The sequence below is a fragment of the Camelina sativa genome, chromosome 1 (assembly GCF_000633955.1).
Source record: "Camelina sativa cultivar DH55 chromosome 1, Cs, whole genome shotgun sequence".
Taxonomy (NCBI): domain Eukaryota; kingdom Viridiplantae; phylum Streptophyta; class Magnoliopsida; order Brassicales; family Brassicaceae; genus Camelina; species Camelina sativa.
The window spans coordinates 12776671-12802117 of NC_025685.1; the positions used below are offsets into that span (position 1 = coordinate 12776671).

The window sequence follows — 25447 nt, forward strand, 5'->3', positions numbered from 1 at the left end:
CCCCTTTTGCACTACTACTATTACAAGTGGCGTCATTGCCATTCCCAAGTTAAATGATGATCCTCGAAATTTTGATCACCTATTCTTCTAATCTCTCAATATACATGAGAGAACTATGTCTTCAAGCTCTGTAGTAAAATCGGATCACCGTGAATGTGAATCACATGATGTATGTATATGCATTGAATCAACTAAAATAAAGATTTCTTAGACTCAAATTACTTAATTAGAAATAAATGGATGGCTGTGAGATATAATGAGTAATAAACATGTATTCCAAGACACTTTGTTAAATATTTATAACAGAGATACATGGGACCATATATTACACAAATGTTTGAGATCATTACAGCTTATGGACATGGAATATGCTTATAAGAAAACCACGAAATGGAAAATTACAAGGATAAAATAAACAAACACCTGACGAACGAGTTACCGGAGAACAAACTTGATGGGCTTAACGAGCTGTGAACCACTCTTGTGTGTATGAAGTGAAGATATGTCCAATCACAAACCCACAAAACACACCAGGTCCAAATGATATCGCGGCTGCTATCCAATTCAGCACTGGCTCTTCCGGTATGGACAAAGATTCCTCGGTTTGCTCAGACGTAGGACCGGGAACATGATGGCTTTCTCTACAAATTTCCTCAATGGCATAGAGTCCAGGATTCCCCATGAATGAAGAACAGTTTTGAGTACCAAACTGCGTACTCTGTGGCACTAATCCTTCTAGATGGTTGTAGGAGAAGTTGATGTTGGACAGAAAAGAGAGTTTTCCAAGACCTCGAGGAATTTCACCTGACAAGTTATTTCGAGATAGGTCTAACGTCTCCAGACTTGTGATATTTGCCAAGGATGGTGGAATGTGGCCCGTGAATGTGTTGCCTGACAAGTTAAGAAGGCGAAGTTCTCTAAACAGACCAATGGATTCAGGGATATGTCCAGAGAATCGATTTCCAGAAAAATCAATAGCTTTGAAGCCAAGAAAGATGCGAGCGAAATCTGTGTCTACTCCTTTGTAAACCAAATCCATCGAATCAAACACAGGGGAATAAGAACCTACATAGTTTATCTCTGGTCTGGTGTAACCATGCCAAACCAATGACATTGTAGTCCAATTGGCAAAATAGTCTTGTGGTAATGATCCAACGAAGTGGTTATTAGATATATCAATGATCCGTAGACCCGGAAACCTTGAGTAGGCAGAGGGGTTATATACCGGACCATAGAATGCATTTGATCGGAGCAGGAGAACATTCAGACATTGGAGAGAGCCTAACCAAAATGGAAACGTGTCCTTGATCTTGTTTTCTTTCACATTTAGAAATTCCATCCACTCGCACTTGATCAAAGATCTTGGAAGTTTTCCCGCCAAATTGTTGTGGCTGACATCGATTGATCGTAACGCAGAGCCTTTGATAAATACATCTGGTAGAAATCCACTTAAAATGTTGTTTCTAAGATTTAGTTTTTCAAGAACAGTGAAACGCTCCAAACATTGAGGAATGGAACCAGAGAAATGGTTGTTGGACAAATCTAAGTTATTTAAATATGTAAACTCGCATATCCATTGTGGAACTGGTCCTTGGAGTAAATTTGAACCTAGATCCAACCAACTTAATGATTTTCCATCAACAACTTCCACCGAGTTTCCAAAGCTGGTGAAAGAGTTATGGGAAAGCTTTACAGAATACATCTTAGGTGATCTCCATAAACAGCAAGGTACTTGATCTTCTAACTTATTGTAGGAAAGATCTAGCTCACTGAGGTTGACTAACTTAGATAAAGATCTAGGGACTCGTCCTGCAAAATTGTTGTAGCTAAGATCTAAAAATTGGAGATTGACTAATTTAGATATAGATCCAGGGATTCGTCCTCCGAAATTGTTATGGCTAAGATCTAAACGTTCTAGATTGCGTAATTTCTGGATAGAAGAACTAGGGACTAGTCCTCCTAAATTGTTATGCTTAAGATATAAATGAATGACATTGACTAATTTTGATACAGATTCGGGGATTAGCCCATCAAAGTTGTTGTCGCCAACATTTAGCACTTTAAGCTTAGATGATGAGGAGGTGTTCCCAAATTCAATAGGTCCCTCGAATTGGTTTTGGCTTAAATCAATATCGACTAACGAAGGAATCATGAGCAAGAATGAGGGAAAAGGTCCGGAAAATAAATTGCTACACACCAAAAATTGCTCTAAGTTGCGAAGTCCACTTAGGTCAGCAGAAATAGATGATTTGAAGTGATTGGATGAGAGGTCTATATGGGACAACCTGGTTAAATTGGCTAATACTATCTCCCCACCAGTGAATTGATTTCTATAGAGATAAAAATTAGAAAGCTTTGTTAAGTTGGCAAATGACTTAGGAATATCACCTCTCAACTTATTACCCGAAAGACTAACATATCGTAGTTGGCTTAGGCTACCGACTGAAGTCGGAACTTCACCTACTAATTCATTACCAAAAAGATCAAGATGTGTGAGATGAGAAAGATTTCCAAAGGCGGAAGGAATCTCCCCTTGGAGATGGCAAAGTGAAAGATCTAGGTGACGAAGATGTTGGAGTTTAAAAAGACCACCATTAGATTTCAAAGAGGTGTTGGCATTACAGTAACGGAGTTCTAGAAATATCACCTCTCCCATGACGGTATCACACTTGACACCCTCCCAAGAACAGCAATCAACGCTCTTGTTCCATGAAGTTGTTGGTACATGGAACTCCATCTGTAGCTCCAAAAGAGCATCCCTCTGGTTGGGGCGACACAAGTACCGTGTAGGAGAAGCAAAGATGTTTGGTAACTGAAGAAGGCAAAAGCAGAAATAGAGGGTAATAATATCAAGGAAGCAATAAGATTGGCTTCGTATCATGATATTTTTTTTTGGAAACAAAGACGATCTTTCTGTTAAATTACTATGTGATAGACATGCATGTCTTGCATACGCACTTCTCTTTTTATATATAAGACATATTCTAGGTAAGGAGCTTGACTTGGCAAGTCTTCCTAGTTCCTATGAATTAAGGATCAGATAATTAGTGAGAAATTTTTGTTTTTGTGGACACCAACCAAAGCGTTAGAAATACAAGAAGCGATGACAAGAAACGTACAAACGAAAACCACAAATTGAGAAGAAGACTAAACAAGACACAAACAATGAGTAAACATGTATATCCAAGTAATGTCGTGGGAAATGGGTTTGGGCGTTAGTCGGGTCATACGAAACCCTTTCTTACGTCCATTTCTTCTAGTGAAGAATTAAAATTTTTAATTAGCACCCACCAAGCGATATTCTTGAGGCTTTAAATTGTAATGATGATGCGGTTGAGCCCATGGGCAGAGTCTTAGCAACAAAACTATATAGAAGAAGATTGATAAATTCTATGCATAAGTAATGAAAGAGAATACGATATAATAGAAGCTTGAGTAGTTGATGATCACACGCAATAAAAGAGAAATTGTAGAAAACAGTTTTAATTTGGGAGAGGATAGGGAGGGGGAGACGGGGACCGTTAGCTTGTTTCCCCATATATGTTTCAAAACTACAAATTTGTAAACTGATTAGATCAGGTTGGACCAAAACTGACCGTAACCCAAATCTTTATTCGGTTCGGCTTCTTGTACGGTTGAAACTTAAAAAAGACATATATATGCTAGGGATCAAAATGTTTACTTTGTAAATACGTTTGGTCAAAATTATTATGTGAGGAGGAGACATGGAGAGAAAGAAATCAAATTGATCTAGATCGTCCACTTTAAAAAAAGAAACCATCCATCATCTTGTTCAAATTTTTACATAGTTAATATTTTGCTGGTGGGTATGATGCTAGTCTACATGTAATCCTTCAGTTCCTAGTAAGAAAGAAGCATTACCTAAGGGCAAGATATATATGTCTGTTAACTTTAGAGACATATCTGTATTTGGAGCAACTCTCCTCTTAACCTTCTTAAGAAATCAAATCTTAAGTTACTTAGTTGCATATTGTGTTTTTGGTGACAATCTCAAGATCTTCCTTTTCATTACTTTCATTTGCACAAAATAAAGCTTTAATTAGCTATTTCATTTAAATATCATTTTCTATATATTTTATCTAGCTTAATAATGCTCACTTGAGCATAAATCCTAATAGCTTTGGATTTCCTACAAAGTGATGATCCCTAGCTAGCTTATCTTTCATTTCTAAAACAATATCATATTGTGTTCCATATATTCATATAAACCAATTGATTTTCGAAATTTGTTTCCTTTCTGGTGCTACTTTTGTAGATTTTTTATATATAAATAAGATTTTTCATATGTGGTTCTGCCATATGTTAATTATTTCCTACATATTATCCAGCAAAAATAGTTATATGTTTCCTTTTCATTTTTTTCTTAATTAAATAAAAGAATATATTTAATTATTGTGAGATTTCAGATTAAGAAAAATATCCAATTTTTATCAGAATATATGTACACACATAAATTTCATCAAACACAAGAAAATAAAAACTACACTTTGCATTCTTAACAAGAAAAAAATAAAAACATGAAAACTCCAAAAATAATTCTTCTTCTGCTTATGCTTATAGTTATCTCCTTAACGATCATCTTCACATCGATACTTCAACCACAAACTATGTCATTGGGAGAAGAGTATGACGTGCGTGTGATTAACAACTTCAGAGACAACTCGTCTCTCCCTCTAGTGATTTGGTGCACTTCGCCACAAGGAGAACTCGGTGGTCGTGCGCTTCAAGAAGGAGACGACTTCGAATGGACGGCTAAAATCGAGTTTTGGTCGTTGATGGCAGTTTACACATGTACAATGAAATGGGATTCGATGAGGAAGAGGTTCGAGGCGTTTAAAGTTTCTAGAGACAGCAATAGATGTGGATCTACCAAGAAGTGTTCTTGGTCCGTTAGAGAAGATGGATTTTATTTTAGTAATGATGAGGTCTGTTGGACTAAAGATTTTTCTTGGTTATAAGCTTTATTTTTTGTTGTCTATTTTATATACAAACAAAGATTTTAGGCCAATCTAGATTTTTTCTATCAAATTTTGAACGTAGGTTTCCCTGTTTTGTCAGTTTTATTATGAGATTAATGATATTTTAACATAACGAAATAAGTACTATGCACCGATGCATGCCAAATTATCTATTCAGCGATATATGATTTGATTTGTGTGCATGATGATTAATTTTCGTGTGCGTTCGTTCATATAGTTAAGAAAAATTCCTAAAATAATACCCTTTTCCCGATCAATTTAGTTTGATATTCGTATATGTATATTTACTATTAACAAAAGGTTGAGATTGCACTTAGGCTACAAAATGGCCCATTTTCTTTTTGTTAAACTCCACTTGACTTCGACACAAGTTTTGTCAGATCGTACAAGACACGTCAGCCCAATAGTTTCTTATTTATTACTGTAAAGACAATTGTTTATGAGTAAGATTTTCTCTTTTCTTCTTTAATTCACCAAAACTTAATGTGTGCCAATGGTTTTTTGATATAATGCTTAGTTAGTCAAAAGAGTTGTGCTTTTTATGTTAATCTAGAATTCAAACTTCAAAATAGTCTAGGGTTCTTTTTGTAATCCAGAAATTATATTATAATAAGTAGAAATTAAATAGGATCATCAATAGGATCTAATTTTGTTATGATATCTGAAATTTACACTGTTACTTATTGGGATGATGATGTAGTATAAAATTCAAAAGTCAATTTTTGATACACCGAACCCAATAGACACATTGCCATGACTTATAAGTTGTAAGATAACATTATTCCATTCAAATTCAGATCTCCTGCTTTGGTCAACATAAAAACAATAATTGTGTGATATCAATCACATCAATTTCTAGTTAGATTTGTAGTTTAATGCAAAATCTCACCATACTATAATATTATATACAGAATGAAATAAAATATGGTAGATACATAATACTTAAAAAATAATTAAGAAATTGGTGATATGATTCATGGCGTACAATGGAGACAATGGAGTTGGTGGAATTGGGGAAGAAGAAGAGTAAAGGCATGTGCAATGATATTAGCTAAAATATCAAATTCCATGTGACTACTACTCCCACACACACTGACTCCTCAATGATACATTACTACTCTAAATCTTCTTTTTTTATCCTTTATTACATTAAACTAATAATATTACTATAAAAATTAGGAAAACGTTACATCTAATCTACCTATTTTGGTCTATACGCCTCCATCATCAGTATCTAGAGATCATGATACTTTTATTAAACTCGTATCAGTATTGTAATTTTTGTAATATACAGTGGTAGTGGAACATCTAACCAGTAACCAACCCATGTTCGCGCATCATAATTGTGTTTTGGTTATAAACAACATGACGAAATTATGTTTTTGTAATGAGTCACTACGCATAATTGTGTTAGTGGATAAACATATGTTTGATCAATATCAAACAATAAAAATAAATTAAAAAAAAAAAACAAAACAAAATTTGCTCAAGCTTTGATAGATTTGGTTGTTAGTTGATAAGTTGTTAGACACTTTTTAATTATTATTTTCATCAATAGAGCAAATTTCTTTTTCAATAATAAAATACAAATGCTTTGCTTGATCTTATACCATTCCTTTACCTTGAGAAAAAAAAAAAGATATATCAAATTTAATAGTTGTGGTTGCTATCAGCTTTTTGACAAAATACTTGTTATTCATATTTGTCATTTTAGACAAATGTCAGTAATTAAAAAGCAAAAGAAGAATCAGTCAATGAAGACATGCAAGAAAACCCCAAAACGGATTCACAATTCCAATATATCTCTATCATAGAAACTATACTTAGCTGGCCTAACTAAAATAGACATGTCATATCATTTTTATGAAATTAATTATCAAGCAAGAACTTATAAAAAATTTGTTTTCCCTATTTTAAAGATTACCACAGCAGAATAAAAATAAACAGCAAAATGAGAAAGTTATCTTCCATTTCATGACCATAATATCCCCTAAATAGTAATTAATTACCCCTAATTTCACAAAAATAAAGAACCTAAAATTCCAACTGGAAAACCCTAAAACATACTTGAGAAACAAATAAAAGAGAAATTAAACGAAAAGTTTCTCCAAAAAAAAAAAAAAAAGAAAGAAGAATCCTAACAAACTTTGATTATCCACAATCTTTCCTATGATCACCGTCACCGGACTGATACTGCTTCCTCATCTCTACAATCTTCCGGTGAGAATTCGAATGTAACTCCACCGTAAAAGTTGGACTATTCGCGGGACGATACTCCGGAACAAGCCTCCCAGACTTATACCTCACGCCACAAGCGTTACACAGAGTCTTAGGCCCCAATGGTCCCGCCCTCCATTGCGGCGTCTTCTCCGCTCCACAGTGTTGACACTTCCTTCCTATTATCACCGCCGCCGACGCCGACATAGTTTTCTTCATCTTCTGTATTTCGTTTCCTGTCCACAAAACTCGCAAATCACGGCGTCCTGTACGGCGACGCTTGCTTCTCGCTTTGGCCGGCGCTTTAAAACTAACGCAGCAACTCATTAACATGGAGGTGGTTGTTGCCATAGCCGTGCTTCCGCCGCTGCTGTTTGAGGTCGTTGTTGAGCTATTACTACTCGTCTCCAGGACTGAAACCGGACTCAGCTGTTTTCCCTCAATCGCTTCTCTCTCCGGCGACGTTACACCGAAATGTTCCGACAACGGTAACACGCCGACGAATGTTTCGATCACCGGAAAAGCATCTTTGTTTGATATCCATTCCAAATCCTCTTCCTCAACCACACCCTGCGAAACAAAACAAATTCAAATTTAAGTTAGACTGAGCGAACTCGACTGAGTCTCGACTCGACAACACAACACACGAGTCCTCGTTTCCCAAAACAGAGATAATGGGTGGGTGAAGAAAAAAGAAAGGGGTAATAATGTCATTTCTGTATGGAGATAAAAATTGACGAGAAATATTCGAAAGCGTAACTTCCCGTATACACCTTCCAACTAACATCCCAGAACCAAAAAGTAAAGTTTTAAAAATCAAAGGGTAGTTTCGTCTTTTTAATAAACACGAACCGGCAAAAAACGTGAACGTTTAATGAAAACTCAATAAAAGGGAAAAAACGCGTTTTTTCCGATTCCCCAAACTATTATTGACCCGGCTGAGTCAACAAACAAAACCGCCGTGAACCGACGGGTCAACTCGACCGAGTCTAGTACGTACCGGACCATTTACGAAAACATGAACAGGCGTTTTTTGGAGGTAAGACATACATGGTCGCCGTGGTTCAAAAGACCGAGAGAATCCGTTTGCCGTATTCCTGTTTTCCGGCGAGTTATATTCCTCGACGGTTGCGTCTCGTCCTCTTCTTCTTCTTCCGGTACAGAGAAGTTCAAAAGGTCATCCATGAACGATTCCATTTCCATAGTTTCAGAAGTGTTTTCTTTTTTTTTGTTTTTCGTTTGAAGAGAGAGAAAAAAAATTATTGATGAAAAAGAAGCAGAGAAGTTTATAATCTCTCTTTCTCTCTCCCTCACACAACGGCGTTTAGGGTATTCTTTTTCTTTTTCAATTTGACAAAACAATAAAATAATTAAATGAATAATTAATAATATTGGTTGGAAGTGGGGAAGGGGATGATGACACGAAAAATGGTTTGTTCCTCTTTCTCTTTTTAAAATCACTTTTTTTTTTTCCTGTAACGTATATTGAAAGCCTAAAAAAATCAAGTGCGACGCGGTCCACTGGAATTTAATACAGTCACCAAGATCAACGGCGTGATTGAGTGGTATTATCAGTTTTGTCATTTACTTTCAGTGTACCTTTATAACTATAGGAGGAGAAGATCGACCGTACTTATGATAGACGCTTTTCTGATCTTATACTTTTCTTTAAATTAGTTTTCCGAATTATAATAAAATTGAATGCTTTTGTTTTAGTGTAATGGCATTGACGTGATTATGGGTAAAGTTGGAGGGTGATGATATAATTGAGGGACTAAAGAGAGAAGTGATGCATATGAACCAATAAGATTACGAGAACTTAAGTGTTGGACGAATGGTTGGAAGACACGTGTCGAATACTTTTTTGACTTCATGAAAAATTGCCACCGCAAGTTGCGGGGTAGATTCGGGATGTTGTTTTGTTATTTTGGAAGCAAAAGTAAAGTTAATTACTTTGCTTAAAAACTTATACTATATAAATTAAATAAAGGTGTGGTAAACACACAATGTCAATGTGACAAGTGAATAATCGGTACTATTAAGCCATTTATTAATTTAAATTAAGGGATAAGTTTTTTTTCCTTTCTGTTTTTTGTTTTTACGAGATTTCTACCTTAAACTATTGTCAAGTTTTAATATTCTGGATAATCAAATATAATATATTCCAAATTATTTTTCATATCCGACGTCTGTAATAAATGTTTTTGGTGAACAAATCTGATTTGAATAAACCCTCACAAGAGATTCTAAGTCAAACAAATTTTTGAAAGACCTGTGATTTATTTCTAAAAAATAATTTATTTGCATAATTTGATTTTTTTAATTAATATAAAAAACTCACGGATTCTTATTACAGAGAGTAATTAATATTGGAGAAATTACGATTAAAAAACCTTATAAATGAATGTTACCAAATTTTTATACAAAAGTGGATATTTGTAACTAACATTTAGCAGATGTAATGCTTCATTTTTTACATTCATATATTTTCACCATAAATCCACTACTAATTTATGATTTAAAATTTTAGGCTTTCATTGCTTACTATGATAGTGGATCATTACAAATATTACCTGGTTCTTAATATAAGTGATAAAAAAAATTAATGGTTATCAATATTTTTTTTGAAGTTTTTTAGATAATTTAGAAGACAAATAACAATTATGCTAACTGAGAATTTTTTTTTGGTTTTTCTCCATTTGTTTGTAACTAGCTTTCAGGTCTTCCACCTCTTATTTCTAGACTATAATTTGTAAATAATTGCACAAACTTAGTACATCACAATATGAAATCAGAGATAGTTTTTATTTTTGGTAGCAATAATATTCTTTAAAATATGAGTCATTCCTAAATAATATTTATTGTCTTGTTTTAGTATAGTAGCATTAAATTTTTGTCTAAACTCTGGTCCATGTTTCAAAATCAGAATTAGAATTGAAAATACGATGCAAAAAAACCCGAGTATGTGCGACAATTTAACAAACCGACCAATACACGCTACGATCAAATTGCAGATGGACTCATCACCTATCTATCTATTTAAAGTTAACAAATAGGTCAAGATTAAGCATATATCCTTTGTGTCGAACATCTTAGTTTCTAAAATAGAATGATTTCTAAATTTAGATTCATAGTCTGGTTTTATTAGGCACATGGTAGTATTCAGAGGGTTAGGGATTTTCAAAGATGTTTTTGGAGGTTTTTGGATTGAAATATAATTGCGGGGTAGATTCGGGATATGTTTGTTATTTTAAAAGCAAAAATAAATTTAATTACTATTCTTAAAAACTTATAAATTAAATAAAAGGTGGTGAATTATACACACAACAGTGTGATAAGTGAATCAGTACTATTAAGCTATTTATTAATATAAATTAAAGTATACGTTTTTTTAATGAAATTTTTACCTTAAAATTTTGTCAAGTTCAAATATTCTCGATAATCAAATAGAAAATATTCCAATTTTTTTTCCCATTTTCGAAATCTGTGATAAATGTTTTTGTATAGTTGGTTAAAATATCTGGTTTGAATAAACCCTCACAAAATATTATTAAGTCAAACAAATTTTTGAAAAACCTATGATTTATTTCTAAAATAAAATTGATTTGCTTTGATCATTGTTCTTTTAATTAATATGAAAACTCACCGATTCTTATTTCGCAGAGTAATTAATACTGGAAATTTTTTGATTAAAAAAACTTTATAAATGAATTGTTACCATTTTCTTATACAACATCAGAGATTTGTAACTAACATTTAGCAGCACATGTAATGCACATTAATGCACATTATGCAATGCTTCATGTTTTTTTACATCATTTTTTCACCATAAATCCACTACTAATTTATGCTTTAAAATTTTTGGCATTTATTGCTTACTACGATAGTGGATCATTACAAAATACAAACATTACAATTAATGGTTATCTATGCTTTTTGAACTCTTTTTAGATAATTTAGAAGACAAAGAAACTCAGAATTTTTTTTTGGTTTTTCTCCATTTGATTATAACGATCTTTTAGGCCTTACTTACACTTTATATTTCTAGACTATAATTTGTAAATAATTGCACAAATTTGGTGCATCGCAATAAAGAAATCTTATCTTCAACAACAATAATATTTTTAAATATGAGTCATTCCTAAATAATATATATTGTTTTTTTTTAGTATAGGTAGCTTTAATTTTTTGTCCAAACTCTGGTCCATGCTTCAAAATCTGAATTAAAATTGGAAATACAATGAAAAAAAAAAGGTTACAAGAAATCATATTTTCTTAACAATTCTAGGTTATGTAAGAGCCACACATATTTGATGGGATATAATAAATATTTGGTGTATCCATGAATTTTGCAAACATTGACAAAAATAAAATTTACGGATCCAGTAAAAGTAATTAGAGTTGTTGGCTATCTGGATTTATCATATATCATATTAAAAATACCTTGAAAATGAGGAGGAGCCTAGAAATATGATGTTAATCACCGGACCATCATACAAATTAGAAAAAGTTAAATATATTGGAAATGATATAAATCAATAAAAATATTTGGTATTTCCTTTTTTTGAAATGATTTTGTGATTCTAAATTAGAAAACTTTTAAAAGTAAATATATTGGAAAAGATATAAATCTCTTGAAAAAAATAAAAGAATATGAATCATTGTTTTTTTCTACGAAATATGACAAAATATTACAAACTTTTTTTTATGCTAGTGAATCCCTTTTGTTCACCTCTCTTTATTTTAACGAATGAGAATTTGACATGTCACAATACATTTAATTGCCTATTAATTCATCTTTTTTTAAAAGAATAAGGAAACAATGTATACATTATTATAAATAAAAAACTCAAACCGTTTTTTTTTTATAAATCCAAACCGATATATATTTTCATTCTAATTGTAAAATATAAACCCTAATCATCTCATTTATAAACTCAAACCGACATATAATTTTATTCTAATTGTAAAATTTAAACTATAACCATCTCATTTGTAAACCTAAACCGACATATAATTTCGTTATAATTATAAAATCTAAACTATAACCATCTCATCTGTAAACCCAAACCGACATATCATTTTGTTTTAATTGTAAAATCTAAATGCTAACCACTTTATTTATAAACCCAAACCGACATATAATCTTGTTTTAATTGTAAAATCTAAACTCTAACCACTTTATTTGTAAATCCAAACCGACATATAATTTCGTTTTAATTTTAAAATCTAAACTCTAATCACCTTATTTGTAAATCCAAACCGATACATAATTTCGTTTTAATTGTAAAATCTAGGCCAAGTTAATATTTAACTTTCTTGAATTAAAAATACACAGAATTTGTTTCTTTAATTTCTTTTGTTTTTTTAAATTTGAATTTGATTTTTTAACTGAAATAATGTATAGAAGATTCAGATTCGTTGAAAAAGAAGAGGTGAACAAAAGTGTTTATTCTACTTAAGTATGTTTTTTTGTGCTTCAGTGTATATATTCTAATCCTAATTTTTTACTTTTTAGCTATATTTTTAGAGATATAATTTTGAAATAATTTTCATTTTGGCTATTTCAGACAGTAGAAATTTATGATGCTTCTTAGTTTAGTGAAAATATGCTGCAGTTACTCTTCTCATATTTGAAAATTATGACCAAGAATGGCGAATAAGCCGCTCAGTAACTCGAATATGACCAATTTACAAAAGTTTGTTCCGTGTAAAATATGTAATAAATTAGTTTATTCAGTGTGTATATGATGTAATAGAATGTAATTGTATCCTGATTTAGTAATAATCTCTAATCATACGAATCTCTCTCTTCGACAATAACATCGTCGTTAGTCGTTACCATTAAGCAAACTAGTCACATAATTAATTAATTAAACTATATATTAAAAATAAAAGATTCTATCTTCAGACTTCGATGCGGCGTAGTAGTACTGTGACCATTACATACTAGAGTTAGCTTTCTTCTCCACAGATCGTTGTGTTACACGCGCCGCCTTGAGAAAATATGCAGTACGGACCGGAGCAACCGAGAGTCACTCTCTACATAATCCTCACCACCGCGTTTCTCTCTCTTTGTTTCCTCCTCTCTCTCTTTTCCTCTTCCCACTCTTCATCTTCCTACACCGGACGACGCGAAGATCTACGACCCGACCCGAGACTCTTTCCTTCTTCCTCATCCAAAATCGCCGCCGATACAGCTCCTCCTTCAATCGCTTACCTAATCTCTGGATCTTCCGGTGACTCGCGACGGATCCTTCGTCTTCTCTACGCTACTTACCATCCTCGAAATCGGTATCTTCTCCATCTCGATAGCTTAGCGGCTCAATCAGAACGAGATGGTCTCGCTGTAGCTGTACAAGATGTACCGATCTTTCGAGCTGCAAAGAACGTTGATGTTATTGGGAAGCCCGATTTCGCGTATCTGAGAGGATCGTCTCCGATGGCTTCTACGCTTCATGGTGCTTCGATTCTTCTTAGATTGTCTGGAGCTTGGGATTGGTTTGTTCATCTCAGCGTTGATGATTACCCTCTCCTTACTCAAGATGGTTTGGATTCTTTATTCTCTTTTTGAGTTTTTTTTTTGTTTTTTCAGTGTTTGTGTTACTAGTGATTCTGAGTTTGATTTTGTGTAGAGCTTCTTCACATTATGTCACATTTGCCTAAGGACTTGAACTTTGTGAACCACACTAGTTACATTGGCTGGAAAGAGTAAGATTTTGATTCTCTTTGGATTCATTTAGATACCCTTTAGTGTTGTATGCTTAATCTGATTCCATAAAGCTCAGGTTCAATGTAGTTTGGGAATTTTGAGCGTTTTCTATTGGTTTCGTGTAGGTCAAGGAGGTTGAAGCCGGTTATTGTTGATCCAGGGCTCTATCTTGTGGAGAAAACCGATATGTTTTTCGCTTCACAGAAACGAGAGTTGCCCAAGGCTTTCAAGTTATTCTCAGGTATCTTCATCTTTCCCCAAGCTACATTACATGTCGTCTGTTCTCTAACTNCTACTTACCATCCTCGAAATCGGTATCTTCTCCATCTCGATAGCTTAGCGGCTCAATCAGAACGAGATGGTCTCGCTGTAGCTGTACAAGATGTACCGATCTTTCGAGCTGCAAAGAACGTTGATGTTATTGGGAAGCCCGATTTCGCGTATCTGAGAGGATCGTCTCCGATGGCTTCTACGCTTCATGGTGCTTCGATTCTTCTTAGATTGTCTGGAGCTTGGGATTGGTTTGTTCATCTCAGCGTTGATGATTACCCTCTCCTTACTCAAGATGGTTTGGATTCTTTATTCTCTTTTTGAGTTTTTTTTTTGTTTTTTCAGTGTTTGTGTTACTAGTGATTCTGAGTTTGATTTTGTGTAGAGCTTCTTCACATTATGTCACATTTGCCTAAGGACTTGAACTTTGTGAACCACACTAGTTACATTGGCTGGAAAGAGTAAGATTTTGATTCTCTTTGGATTCATTTAGATACCCTTTAGTGTTGTATGCTTAATCTGATTCCATAAAGCTCAGGTTCAATGTAGTTTGGGAATTTTGAGCGTTTTCTATTGGTTTCGTGTAGGTCAAGGAGGTTGAAGCCGGTTATTGTTGATCCAGGGCTCTATCTTGTGGAGAAAACCGATATGTTTTTCGCTTCACAGAAACGAGAGTTGCCCAAGGCTTTCAAGTTATTCTCAGGTATCTTCATCTTTCCCCAAGCTACATTACATGTCGTCTGTTCTCTAACTTCTTGTTTGTTCTTAGCATATTGTGTGTGTTATGCAAGCATGATGTTCTGGATACTTTTTCCCTATTCATGCTGTTCTGTAGGAAGTAGTTCGTTTTCACAATTCTGTAGGTAAAATACGTGATAGAAGATGCTAGAAATAGTTGATATGTGTAGGTGAAACCTCTCTATTACTGTAAAACATGTTTGGAAGAAATTAGGCTACAGAACGTGTTTTTTTTTTTTCAGTAGTGTTGTTAGCTGCCTAAGAAGGTAGTGGGGGAAAGCCAAAATCTAGGAATCACTTGGAATGGTTCTCCTTGCGACAAGTTTGCTGATTGTTAGCAATTGACAGTTCCCTCCATAAGTGATCTGTGGAACTTCTTTAATATGTTCCAGGGAACTTATAAGTTATAACTAGTGAAATGAACTGTCTGAAAAGAATGGTCTGAGATAATATGTTCTTGATGATGATTATATTAAATGCAGTCATCTCTTTGTTGGCAGGTCCATCTTTCTCCATGTTAAGCCGTAGTTTTATAGAGCACTGTGTCTTGGGCACTGACAACTTCCCTCGGACTCTACTCATGTACTTGTCCAACACACCTGATTCCCTCTCCAACTACTTCCCAACTATTCTCTGCAACTCAAATCTCTTCAAAAAGACCATCATCAACAACAACTTACTTTACGTAGCTTCTAACGAGACTGTTAAAGAAAGATACCACCGGCTTGATCCTAAAGAGTTCACAGAAATGGTTGAAACCGGAGCAGCATTTGCAAGAGGATTCAGGTCCGATGACCCTGTCCTTGATCGTATTGATCATGAACTTCTGGGACGCAAACATGATGAAGTGGTGCCTGGTGGTTGGTGTTTGGGAGATTCTGGTAAGAACAGCAGCTCATGTTCCGTCTGGGGTGACTCGGGCATTCTAAGGCCTGGTTCTGGTTCTGATAGACTTGAGAGACGGATTGTTAAGTTATTGTCAAACGATTGGTTCAGATCGCACCAATGCATATCCGAATAAATCCTCAAGGCGCTTTCGATAGTATATAGTTGTTTTAGACGCGAAGAAGATAACGGGGTAGTGTACTGTGTACGCTTGTGTATCTGTAAAGAGTTCGAGTGTTCGACTTCCACATTGTAATCTGTGAGTTTGAGATAGGTGATTCATTGTTGTAACATCTCGAAGCTTTTTTTATTCTACCTTCGTTTGTAATTGTATTGTCAGAAATATAACGACTGACTGGTTTCATTGATTTATCTGGTTAGAGTCTTCTTAACCGGTATAATTTTTTGTATTCATCTTGTAATATTTCAAAGTTGTATAGAAATGTTGGAACATACTTTGTAGGTATGGACCGATGATCCGAGAACATACTCTTCTCTAGTGCTTGCTAAGCTCAAGGACTCTCAAGTACTACAGAGACTATGGGATTATTCCGGGTGGGGATATCTTCTGCAGTAATAAAATATGCAAGCATAAGTAATTCTTCAAACTGACGTAATTACCCTTGTTTGAAGAAATAAAGCACACTAAAGCAAGGGGCATAACTATCATTTCAACAAGGGACAGTCCCCAATTTCTTCTTCACTCCTCCGACTGGGAAAAGGAAAACCATTGAATAAGTGAGCCAAGGGTTTTGATTTTCCAGTTCCGGCGACGTTTACTCAACTCTCCTCCGACACCGCCGTTTGACTCCGCCGTGTCAGCTTCAGCAATCTAAGGTACTTATTATGCTTTTAAGCGTTGCAATTCCAGAGAATATATGATTTAGTTTCTTCTCTTCAAAAGCTTTAGCCTTTCGGTTTTGCATTTTTTTGTTCTTAGTTTACAAAGCTCTCTTTTTTTTTTTTTTTTGTAGATTGTGTTAATCTCTTGATGTTTTCTTCACTATAGCTGTTGATTTCTCTAGATGCATTAACGTATGTGTGTGCTGTGCACGACAGGGTTTGGTTTACTAATCTGCTTGACTCTTTGTTCTGAGTATGGCTTGTGAGTTGTAACACTATGAAAACGATTCTTGTATGTAAAAGTTTGAAACTTTCTCTTTTTTTTCTTGTTCGTTCCCCTTTTACTCTCATCTTACATAGCTCTTTTGGTATGTAAATGGTCTATGATTCTTTTGTGATTAATCTGATTTTGTTTGTTCTTAATGAATGTTTGTTGTTATATGGCTTGTATAGGGGTTGTGACACTTTGAAAACGATTGTTGCATGTAAAAGGTTCAAACTTTTCTCTTTTTATTTTCTTCTTCCCCTTAACTTTCATATAACTCTAATGATTAAGCTCTTTTGGTATGTAATTATCTATGATTCTTCTGTGATTAATCTAATTTATATTGTTCTACATGATTGTTTGTGATGAATATGGCTTGTACGAGTTGTGAGTTATGACACTATGAAAACGATTGTTGTATGTAAAAGATTCAAACTTTTCTCTTCATTCTTCCTTTTTTACTCTCATATACCTCTGAATTAACTCGCTTTTTTGGTATGTAATTGTCTATCATTGTCCTGCGATTAATCTGACCTTGTTTGTTCTGTGGTTTAGTGGTTGTGTACTTCTCTTCTGTTTGGGCGATGTTCATCGCTTACCATTTGTATTTGGGGTTGTTAATGATTGTTCTGTGGTTGTTTACTTGTGTCTTGATTAGCTTCACTTATGATAAGTACTTAATTCTTCTGTAGTCTTGTTTTTGTGTTTGCTCTTCTGCTTAGAATGGGATGGATTATGTTCAGACTCTGAATACTTTGTCGCGGAGTTAAAGAGCAGGCGGCGCCGGAGTGAATTACCTCGTGAGGTATCTTCTGTTTCATCAAATGTCTAGCGTTATTTCGATATTCTTGTGCTGCTTGGTTTGGATTTTTCTGCTTTCAGAAATGTGTCTATTATGTCGTATATCATTTGTATCACAACTTTGTGCAGATGGAAATTAAACGAGATAAAGATGACAATGAGGTGAGAATTTTCACTGACGCTGGTAGACTACTCCGACCTCTCTTGGTTGTGGAAAATCTCCACAAGTTGAAGCAAGACAAACCGAGACAGTATTCTTTTGAGCATCTTCTTGACCAAGGGATTCTTGAGTTGATCGGGATTGAAGAAGAAGAAGACTGTACTACAGCATGGGGAATCAAACAGCTTCTGAAGGAACCAAATAATTACACGCATTGCGAATTAGACTTGTCATTCCTGTTGGGTGTGAGCTGTGCAATTGTCCCATTTGCAAACCACGATCATGGGAGAAGAGTTCTCTACCAGTCCCAGAAGCATTGCCAACAAGCCATTGGGTTCTCATCAACGAACCCTAACATCCGCTGCGATACACTGTCCCAGCAGCTGTTCTATCCCCAGAAGCCACTTTTCAAGACATTGGCGTCGGAGTGTCTTAAAAAAGAAGTGCTGTTTAATGGCCAGAACGCAATTGTTGCTGTGAATGTTCATCTCGGGTACAACCAAGAGGATTCCATTGTGATGAACAAGGCTTCACTGGAACGTGGTATGTTCCGTTCAGAGCAGATTAGAAGCTACAAATCAGAGGTTGATAGCAAAGACTCGGAGAAGAGGAAGAAGATGGATGAGCTTGTTCAGTTTGGAAAGACACACAGCAAAATCGGCAAAGTAGACAGCCTTGATGATGACGGGTTTCCTATCATTGGTGCTAACATGAGCACTGGCGATATTGTCATTGGCAGATGCACCGAGTCTGGGGCTGATCACAGTATAAAGCTCAAGCACACTGAGAGAGGAATTGTGCAAAAAGTGGTATTATCATCTAATGATGAGGGGAAGAATTTTGCTGCGGTTTCTCTGAGACAGGTAAGTTCCAGATCATACTGAATCGAGCTTTCTTTCAAAGAATGTGTTCCTCTGATGAATCTAATGTTCCATTTTGATTGCAGGTTCGTTCTCCATGCCTTGGAGATAAGTTTTCCAGTATGCATGGGCAGAAAGGTGTTTTAGGCTATGTAGAGGAACAGGAGAATTTTCCTTTCACGATCCAAGGCATAGTTCCTGATATGTGATAAACCCGCACGCTTTCCCTTCTAGGCAAACACCAGGTCAACTCTTGGAGGCTGCGCTCTCCAAAGGAATCGCTAGTCCTATACAAAAGAAGGAGGGTAGCTCTGCTGCATACACTAAATTGACACGTCATGCTACTCCTTTCTCCACTCCTAGTGTCACTGAAATCACTGAGCAGCTTCACAGGTACATTCTTCACACTGTCTCTTGGTTTTAGCTCGTTAAGTATGTTTCCTAGGGAGTGCAAATGGATGATGATATCATTACGGGTAGGAGGAACTATTTATTGATAATTTTACCTGGTTGAAGATGTTATAGAGGATTGATGCTGTGAGCCTTGTGATTATGCATGATTCATTGAACCTTTATTTGATTATTGATGATTCTTGAGTCCTGATTGATTGCCAATGGTAAATATATTTTGTGGTTAGGGCTGGCTTTTTCAAGATGGGGAAACGAAAGGGTATACAACGGTAGAACTGGTGAGATGATGCGTTCTCTGATATTCATGGGCCCAACGTTCTACCAGCGACTTGTCCACATGTCAGAGGACAAAGTCAAGTTCAGGAACACCGGACCAGTCCACCCTCTCACACGGCAACCAGTGGCAGATAGGAAAAGGTTCGGCGGAATAAAGTTTGGAGAAATGGAGCGAGACTGCCTAATAGCTCATGGTGCTTCCGCCAATTTGCATGAGCGTCTCTTCACTCTAAGTGACTCCTCTCAGATGCACATCTGCAGAAAATGCAAGACCTATGCGAATGTGATCGAGAGGACTCCAAGCAGTGGAAAAAAGATCAGAGGGCCTTACTGTAGAGTGTGCGAATCCCCAGACCATGTGGTTAGGGTGTATGTGCCTTATGGAGCTAAGCTTCTGTGTCAGGAGCTGTTCAGCATGGGCATCACTCTCAACTTCGACACCAAGCTCTGCTAGCTGATTCCCTTGTCTTTATTATTATTTATATATATATATATATATTTATCGGTATATAATGGCTTAGTGCCTTAAGACTCCCCCCCATGCTATTGCGTAGTTTGACCCACTGCACTGAACTAACCTGTAGTGGTTGCAGTTGCTTATGTGAGATTTGACTCTTAACCGCTAATGATTAATAAATCGGTTTATATAATCCGGTTGATTTTGTTAACAGCCGACAGTTTCCCTCCAAATGTGATATGTGGATGCGAATCAAATTTTGGATGACATTGACACGTTAGAGGTAGTTGCTTGAAGTAGGGAACCTCTTCAGTAGTAATCTCTTTATGGGGGTATAACTTAGTTTTAAGGCGGGCATAGTTGTCCACGACGTGGTGGTTTACGCTTCTGTATCTGTAGAGAGTTCGACTTCCACATTGTAATCTGTGACTTCCACTTCACTTCAAATTGTTGATTCATTCTTGTAACTTGTAACAACATCTCAAAAGCTTTTCTTTTGTTCTACCGTCAGAAAATGTAATGACTGGGTTAATTGATTTATTTGGTTGAGTCTTAACCGGGAATAAAATCCCGGTTATTTTTTAATCTAAACCAAACCGTGTTTACGATATATTTTGAGTCGTGATCGAGGACTGGTTAAGTGGGACTGTGGGAGAATGGAATCAAAATCAGAGCAAAACGAGTGGAGCTCAGGCGTATGGGCTCACTTAACCGATGTCCGGCGACGATCGCCGCTGGTTCAGTGCATCACCAACTTCGTCTCCATGGATCTCGTAGCCAACACGCTTTTATCCGCCGGCGCATCTCCGGCGATGGTCCATTCAGTCGTCGAGATTCCTGATTTCACGCCTCATATTCACGCGCTTTGTATCAACGTTGGAACACTTACACCTGAGTGGCTTCCCTCCATGAAAGCTGCCGCCGAAGTCGCTTCTCAGCTCGGAAAGCCTTGGGTTCTCGATCCCGCCGCCGTGAGTTGCTCCGGGTTCCGATTAAAGTCGTGTTTGGAGCTTATCGGGTTAAAACCTACTGTAATCAAAGGAAACGGTTCTGAGATTATTGCTCTCTCATCCGCTTCACCGGGTCAGACTAAGGTATATGATATAGAGATATTGAGAGGTTTAGTGTCGGTGGCTGAAGAAATTGAATTGACTTGTAGTTAGTGAAACTCTGAGTGTTCAATTCAATTCGAAGTTTTAGTTAAGTTGTTTGCTAATGTGTATGAGTTGTTGTTTGTTTTTATCTTAGGGTGCTGATAGCTCTCATGAATCTACAGACGCTATAGAAGCTGCTAAGTCATTAGCTCTGTCGAGTGGTGCAGTTGTTGCAGTGTCAGGAGCTGTTGATATCGTTACAGATGGGAACCAGGTTATTGGTGTTCACAATGGGACGAAGATGATGCAAAAGATCACTGCAACTGGTTGTTCACTAGCTGGTCTGATTGCAGCATTTCTTGCTATCGATTCATCACGGCCGTTAGAAGCTACAGTTTCCGCTATGTCTGTCTTTGGCATCGCAGGTGAGTTGGGTGAAGCTATGGCAAATGGTCCAGCTTCGTTGAGAATGCATTTGATTGACTCTTTGTATGGGTTGGATGAAACCTCAGTTCGTAGCCGTGTGAATATCACAAGGTTTGGTTGATGTACAAGAATCTTCTTCTTGGAATAAAGTTTCTGAAGATATCACAAAGCCATAGGAGGAGTCTCATGAGACTGCTGTAGGTTTGTGACTGCTGTTTCAGAATTCTTGTAGTTACAATCCTAGGCTTTAGAGCAATGTTCATAAATACACTATCACAATATTAGAATTTTCAGGGCTTTCTGTGATTTGCTTTCAATCAATAACTGTTACATACAACAAACAAAGAACATTCACACAACACACATGCACAAATTTTAAAATCTTTTGGTAAGGCTCCTTTTGTGTTTTCTTAGTACTTCAGATGGACAATGATCCTCAGCAAAGACTCTGCTCCATCCACTTCATGCTGACCCGATGGAATCAATGGCCTGACCTCTGCAAACCCACAAGCGTTCTTGAACCTACCTGTTCCTCCGGTCACTGACAGATGCGACATGGCACTTCCGATCCTATAGATTCCGTAGAAGTTGAGGTTGTCGTTGTACTCTCCACCTTCAAGCATAACTGTGAAAGCCATCATCTGAGTGCTTCCGTCTGCAGAACTTGCAACATAAACTCCTTGAGCCTTACCAAGCGGCTGCGAACCCAAGTCAGGACCAGATGTGAGTATGTCATCAATCACGGTGATGGTGCCAAACCCAAGACTGAGACCATCAGGACCCAGCTGAGTCTGAATTCCATTAAGGTTCTGACCAGAGTATGCTGTACCAGACAGGCCGGTTCCAAGAGGTACACCGTTGATGCCGTTAACCGTTGGGAGTGCGCCGTTTGCATTGGGTATGGCTATACCGTTTTCGGGAGGAGTGAAACCAATCTGCTTAGCAAACGGAACCTGACCATTGTAAATGTTCCCGAGCAAACCCGTGATGGGTCTTGCAGTGGGACTGCTTCCTCCAAGTAAATCGTGCATGTAGAGTTCGAAAATGGGGTCTTCAGGTGCAGGATCAAAAGCTGCTGCAAACACAGCAACTGTGCACAAGATTGTTGTTAAAAGCAAGAATGGTGATTGCTTGATCATCATGGAGAATGTTTTGATTAGATGTTTCTCTGTTTCGTGTTTGAGATTGTTTGTTGAATATGTGAGATTTGTGCAATAGGTGTTTAAATAGAGAGAAGTGGTGATTGTGAAGTTGTTGCGATTTATGATTTTGTGTAGTTGTTGAAATGTGTTCTTTATAGCTGTGTTATCTCGAGTGTAATCCAAAATATTAATAACGTCAAGAGAATGATAGAAAACTCATATTAGCGTCTATAATTTAGTGGTTACCAAAACATTTTTCAATATAAAGCTCTAATTTGGTGGTTTAGGTTGAATAATTCTTAATTAGTTCAAGAAAATGAGAAAAAAAAAAAATTGACATTACTAAAATTAATGAGAAAATGTTCTAAACATTGTAATAAAAAATTAATAATCGTTTAGTTTGTGCGCCAAATTAATATGAGAAAATGATTAAAATAAGAGAAGAAGAAATTAAAAAAGAAAAAAAGAGAGAGCTGCGAATATATGATTAGTTTCCATATTGCGGAACCCTAAACCCCCAAAATGTCATTCGCCGAGGAATTTGAAGCAAGTAAGCAAAATCGTATCATCATCTTTCCATTTCTCAACGATTCGTGAAATTGCTCGGCTTATTACGTTAAGCTAATTCGATTACCCAAAGTTGTTTTAGATTTGATTAAGCTTTCGTTGCAATATTTGGGGGCATTTTCTCTATGTACGAAGAGAGTGATTCACTAATTCTCCTACGATTGTTACTGTTTGTTACCTGTAATTTAGATTGTTCTTAAACTAATTTTACTTAGAATAAGCAAAAATGCTTGAAATGTAATTATTATAATCAGAACCATGTAAGTGTTCTGTAGTAGGAAAGCGTATTGAGAGTTGTTGATGTGAAGTTAGATTAGAACCATTGTTTGTTTAATCAATTTTGTGCCAAATGTAATTTAAAGTATCATTGTCTTCATTGTGTTTTGGTTCTTGGTTTGGTTCTGTCACGGTTTCCTCTCCCTTTTGTGGATATCAGGCAATAATAATGAAGCAAACTCGTTCTTGACATCTCTCTGTTGCTTGCAGATCTTGTGTCGCTGGCCCATGTTTTGCAGAAGAAGTATTCACTCTTGCGTGATTTGGATAAAAGTTTGCAAGGTAACAACAATCATATCATTTTCCAAATCGTAATCTAAAGCAGATTAAAAGCATCATTGTTATGTAGCCCACAGTGAGTTGTAACTTATTCTTGACTAGTAATTCCTTGGAAAGGGTAGCGTAGAAATGATCTTTACTCATTTCACTAAACCTATTTCGTTGGAATTCATATGCTCTGGATAGTTTCTTGTTTTCGGATGAGTTATGTTAGAGATGACTTGTGGATTGCTTTCATCTTTGTACAGCAGATATGATCTTTTAGTCATTTCATTGGAATTCATGCTCTGCATAGTTTGTTGTTTTCGGATGAGTTGTTTGCTGTGTGTTTAGTATAAAAGTCAGACTTTGTAAAGCATCTTCATAGGATCTCTGTTTATTTGTTATGTGGATTGCCTTCATCTTTGTTTTATNTTTACTCTGTGTTTAGTATAAAAGTAAGACTTTGTAAAGCATCTTCATAGGATGTCTGTTTATTTGTTATGTGGACTGCCTTCATCTTTGTTTATGTCTTTTGTGTGTGTTTAAGCAGAGAATCAAAGACAAAATGAACAACGATGTGAGAAAGAAATAGAGGATATAAGAAGGGGCAGAACTGGGAATATCACACCCAGTAGTACCTCTCTTACACAGTTCTCAGAGGAAGCACTCGATGAACAGAAACACAGCGTCCGAATCGCTGACGAGAAAGTGGCGCTGGCTATGCAGGCATATGATCTGGTATGCTTCTTTAATTTCTTCTTTCCTAGTCTTCTGAAGAGGGAGACTCTCCCTCTCTGTTTATGGTGGTGTCTGACCTCGGATTTGTGTAGCTTAAGTTTGCTCTTCGGTTTAACCTTGTGGATTATTCTATTCCTTAAAGTCATTATCTTTCAGATTATATATTGCTTCAGGTGGATATGCATGTTCAGCAACTTGACCAATGTATGAAAAAATCCGAGGAGATCCGCAAAGGTCATTTTCTGGCTTGCTGTTAGTCTTTTGTCGACCTTGAGCTTCTCTCTTATCTTATTCAGTAGTAAACATTAAAGGGTGTGGTTTGTATCAGAGAAAGAAGCTGCCGCTGCTGCATTAGAACTTGAGAACAGCGAGAAAGCCGGGAAGGCTGGTGAAGGTGGAAGAGGAGGGCGAAAGAAGTAAGTGGCTTTCAGCCTTATCTTTTATATCATAACATAAGTTTCTCAATCTATTACATCGCCCAAACCACTGTTGTTGAGAAATATGAAGTTAGATCCAATGAAATCATTCATTCGATGTTGTGGCAGGACAAGGCTAGCGACAGCTGCGTCGACAGCAGCAACATCAACAGGTGTGACTTCAAGTAATATGGATTTGGATCTGCCTGTGGATCCAAACGAACCAACTTACTGCGTCTGCAACCAAGTTAGCTATGGCGAGATGGTTGCTTGTGATAACAATGAGGTATGGATTTTAAATTCTATTATTGTCTCTTTTCACATTGTGAAACACTCTTTGAGACTGTAAATTAACTCAAATGCAGTGCAAGATTGAGTGGTTCCATTTCGGCTGCGTTGGTCTGAAAGAACAACCCAAGGGGAAATGGTACTGCCCGGATTGTGCTACAGTCAAGAAGAGCAGGAAAGGTCGATGATTTGAATCTTCATGTCTGCTATAATCCAAACAGCTTCATAACTACTGTAATCCAAACAGTTTATATATCAACCCATGTAAGATGTTGCCATGTCAACTTTGTATTGTAGAAGTCGTTTTGTTCTTTGTTTGACAAAATAAATAACTGAGATTGGGG

General features: G+C 36.3%; 7 protein-coding genes and 1 pseudogene across 9 annotated transcripts; 5 read left to right on the forward strand and 3 right to left on the reverse strand.

The window, feature by feature from the left end:
* LOC104789209 (receptor-like protein 12) lies at window positions 461-2737 on the reverse strand. Its single transcript, XM_010514942.2, has one exon. The coding sequence runs from the start codon at window positions 2735-2737 to the stop codon at window positions 461-463; it is 2277 nt and encodes a 758-aa protein (XP_010513244.2).
* Window positions 4539-4979, forward strand: LOC104789215. The gene has a single exon (XM_010514949.1). The coding sequence runs from the start codon at window positions 4539-4541 to the stop codon at window positions 4977-4979; it is 441 nt and encodes a 146-aa protein (XP_010513251.1).
* On the reverse strand, window positions 6941-8525 carry LOC104789225 (GATA transcription factor 1-like). 2 transcript variants are annotated; one of them, XM_010514958.1, is made up of 2 exons: window positions 8268-8525; window positions 6941-7787 (listed from the first exon to the last, which is right to left on the reverse strand). In XM_010514958.1, exons 1-2 carry the CDS (start codon window positions 8418-8420, stop codon window positions 7152-7154), a joined length of 789 nt encoding a protein of 262 aa, XP_010513260.1. In that variant the 5' UTR covers window positions 8421-8525; the 3' UTR covers window positions 6941-7151. The 2 variants fall into 2 exon arrangements, with proteins under 2 accessions (XP_010513260.1, XP_010513267.1); XM_010514965.2 differs by having other exon boundaries at window positions 8218-8349.
* LOC104789241 (beta-glucuronosyltransferase GlcAT14A) lies at window positions 13116-16232 on the forward strand. 2 transcript variants are annotated; one of them, XM_010514974.2, is made up of 4 exons: window positions 13116-13765; window positions 13853-13928; window positions 14055-14170; window positions 15438-16232. In XM_010514974.2, the coding sequence occupies exons 1-4, from the start codon at window positions 13225-13227 to the stop codon at window positions 15956-15958; spliced, it is 1254 nt and encodes a 417-aa protein (XP_010513276.1). In that variant the 5' UTR covers window positions 13116-13224; the 3' UTR covers window positions 15959-16232. The 2 variants fall into 2 exon arrangements, with proteins under 2 accessions (XP_010513276.1, XP_010513272.1); XM_010514970.2 differs by lacking the exons at window positions 13116-13765; window positions 13853-13928; window positions 14055-14170 and adding exons at window positions 14228-14497; window positions 14585-14660; window positions 14787-14902.
* Window positions 17302-19725, forward strand: LOC104707375 (annotated as a pseudogene).
* LOC104789251 (hydroxyethylthiazole kinase-like) lies at window positions 20534-21704 on the forward strand. The gene is made up of 2 exons (XM_010514983.2): window positions 20534-20989; window positions 21144-21704. Exons 1-2 carry the CDS (start codon window positions 20552-20554, stop codon window positions 21534-21536), a joined length of 831 nt encoding a protein of 276 aa, XP_010513285.1. The 5' UTR covers window positions 20534-20551; the 3' UTR covers window positions 21537-21704.
* Window positions 21695-22772, reverse strand: LOC104789247 (dirigent protein 16-like). The gene has a single exon (XM_010514979.2). The coding sequence runs from the start codon at window positions 22555-22557 to the stop codon at window positions 21826-21828; it is 732 nt and encodes a 243-aa protein (XP_010513281.1). The 5' UTR covers window positions 22558-22772; the 3' UTR covers window positions 21695-21825.
* Window positions 23016-25387, forward strand: LOC104789263 (PHD finger protein ING1). The gene is made up of 7 exons (XM_010514990.1): window positions 23016-23107; window positions 23611-23682; window positions 24212-24399; window positions 24573-24633; window positions 24728-24815; window positions 24945-25101; window positions 25181-25387. The coding sequence occupies exons 1-7, from the start codon at window positions 23080-23082 to the stop codon at window positions 25289-25291; spliced, it is 705 nt and encodes a 234-aa protein (XP_010513292.1). The 5' UTR covers window positions 23016-23079; the 3' UTR covers window positions 25292-25387.

Bases quoted from the DNA above. Each gene is read 5' to 3' on its own strand.
- LOC104789209 (XM_010514942.2), bottom strand. From the start codon at position 2,737: ATGGAGTTCCATGTACCAACAACTTCATGGAACAAGAGCGTTGATTGC.
- LOC104789215 (XM_010514949.1), top strand. From the start codon at position 4,539: ATGAAAACTCCAAAAATAATTCTTCTTCTGCTTATGCTTATAGTTATC.
- LOC104789225 (XM_010514958.1), bottom strand. From the start codon at position 8,420: ATGGAAATGGAATCGTTCATGGATGACCTTTTGAACTTCTCTGTACCG. The intron at 7,788-8,267 runs GTATGTCTTACC...TTTGTTTCGCAG, and splicing joins TTTTGAACCACGGCGACCAT to GGTGTGGTTGAGGAAGAGGA.
- LOC104789241 (XM_010514974.2), top strand. From the start codon at position 13,225: ATGCAGTACGGACCGGAGCAACCGAGAGTCACTCTCTACATAATCCTC. The intron at 13,929-14,054 runs GTAAGATTTTGA...GGTTTCGTGTAG, and splicing joins AGTTACATTGGCTGGAAAGA to GTCAAGGAGGTTGAAGCCGG. The intron at 14,171-15,437 runs GTATCTTCATCT...CTTTGTTGGCAG, and splicing joins GGCTTTCAAGTTATTCTCAG to GTCCATCTTTCTCCATGTTA.
- LOC104789251 (XM_010514983.2), top strand. From the start codon at position 20,552: ATGGAATCAAAATCAGAGCAAAACGAGTGGAGCTCAGGCGTATGGGCT. The intron at 20,990-21,143 runs GTATATGATATA...TTTTTATCTTAG, and splicing joins CTTCACCGGGTCAGACTAAG to GGTGCTGATAGCTCTCATGA.
- LOC104789247 (XM_010514979.2), bottom strand. From the start codon at position 22,557: ATGATGATCAAGCAATCACCATTCTTGCTTTTAACAACAATCTTGTGC.
- LOC104789263 (XM_010514990.1), top strand. From the start codon at position 23,080: ATGTCATTCGCCGAGGAATTTGAAGCAA. The intron at 23,683-24,211 runs GTAACAACAATC...GTGTTTAAGCAG, and splicing joins TTTGGATAAAAGTTTGCAAG to AGAATCAAAGACAAAATGAA. The intron at 25,102-25,180 runs GTATGGATTTTA...ACTCAAATGCAG, and splicing joins TTGCTTGTGATAACAATGAG to TGCAAGATTGAGTGGTTCCA.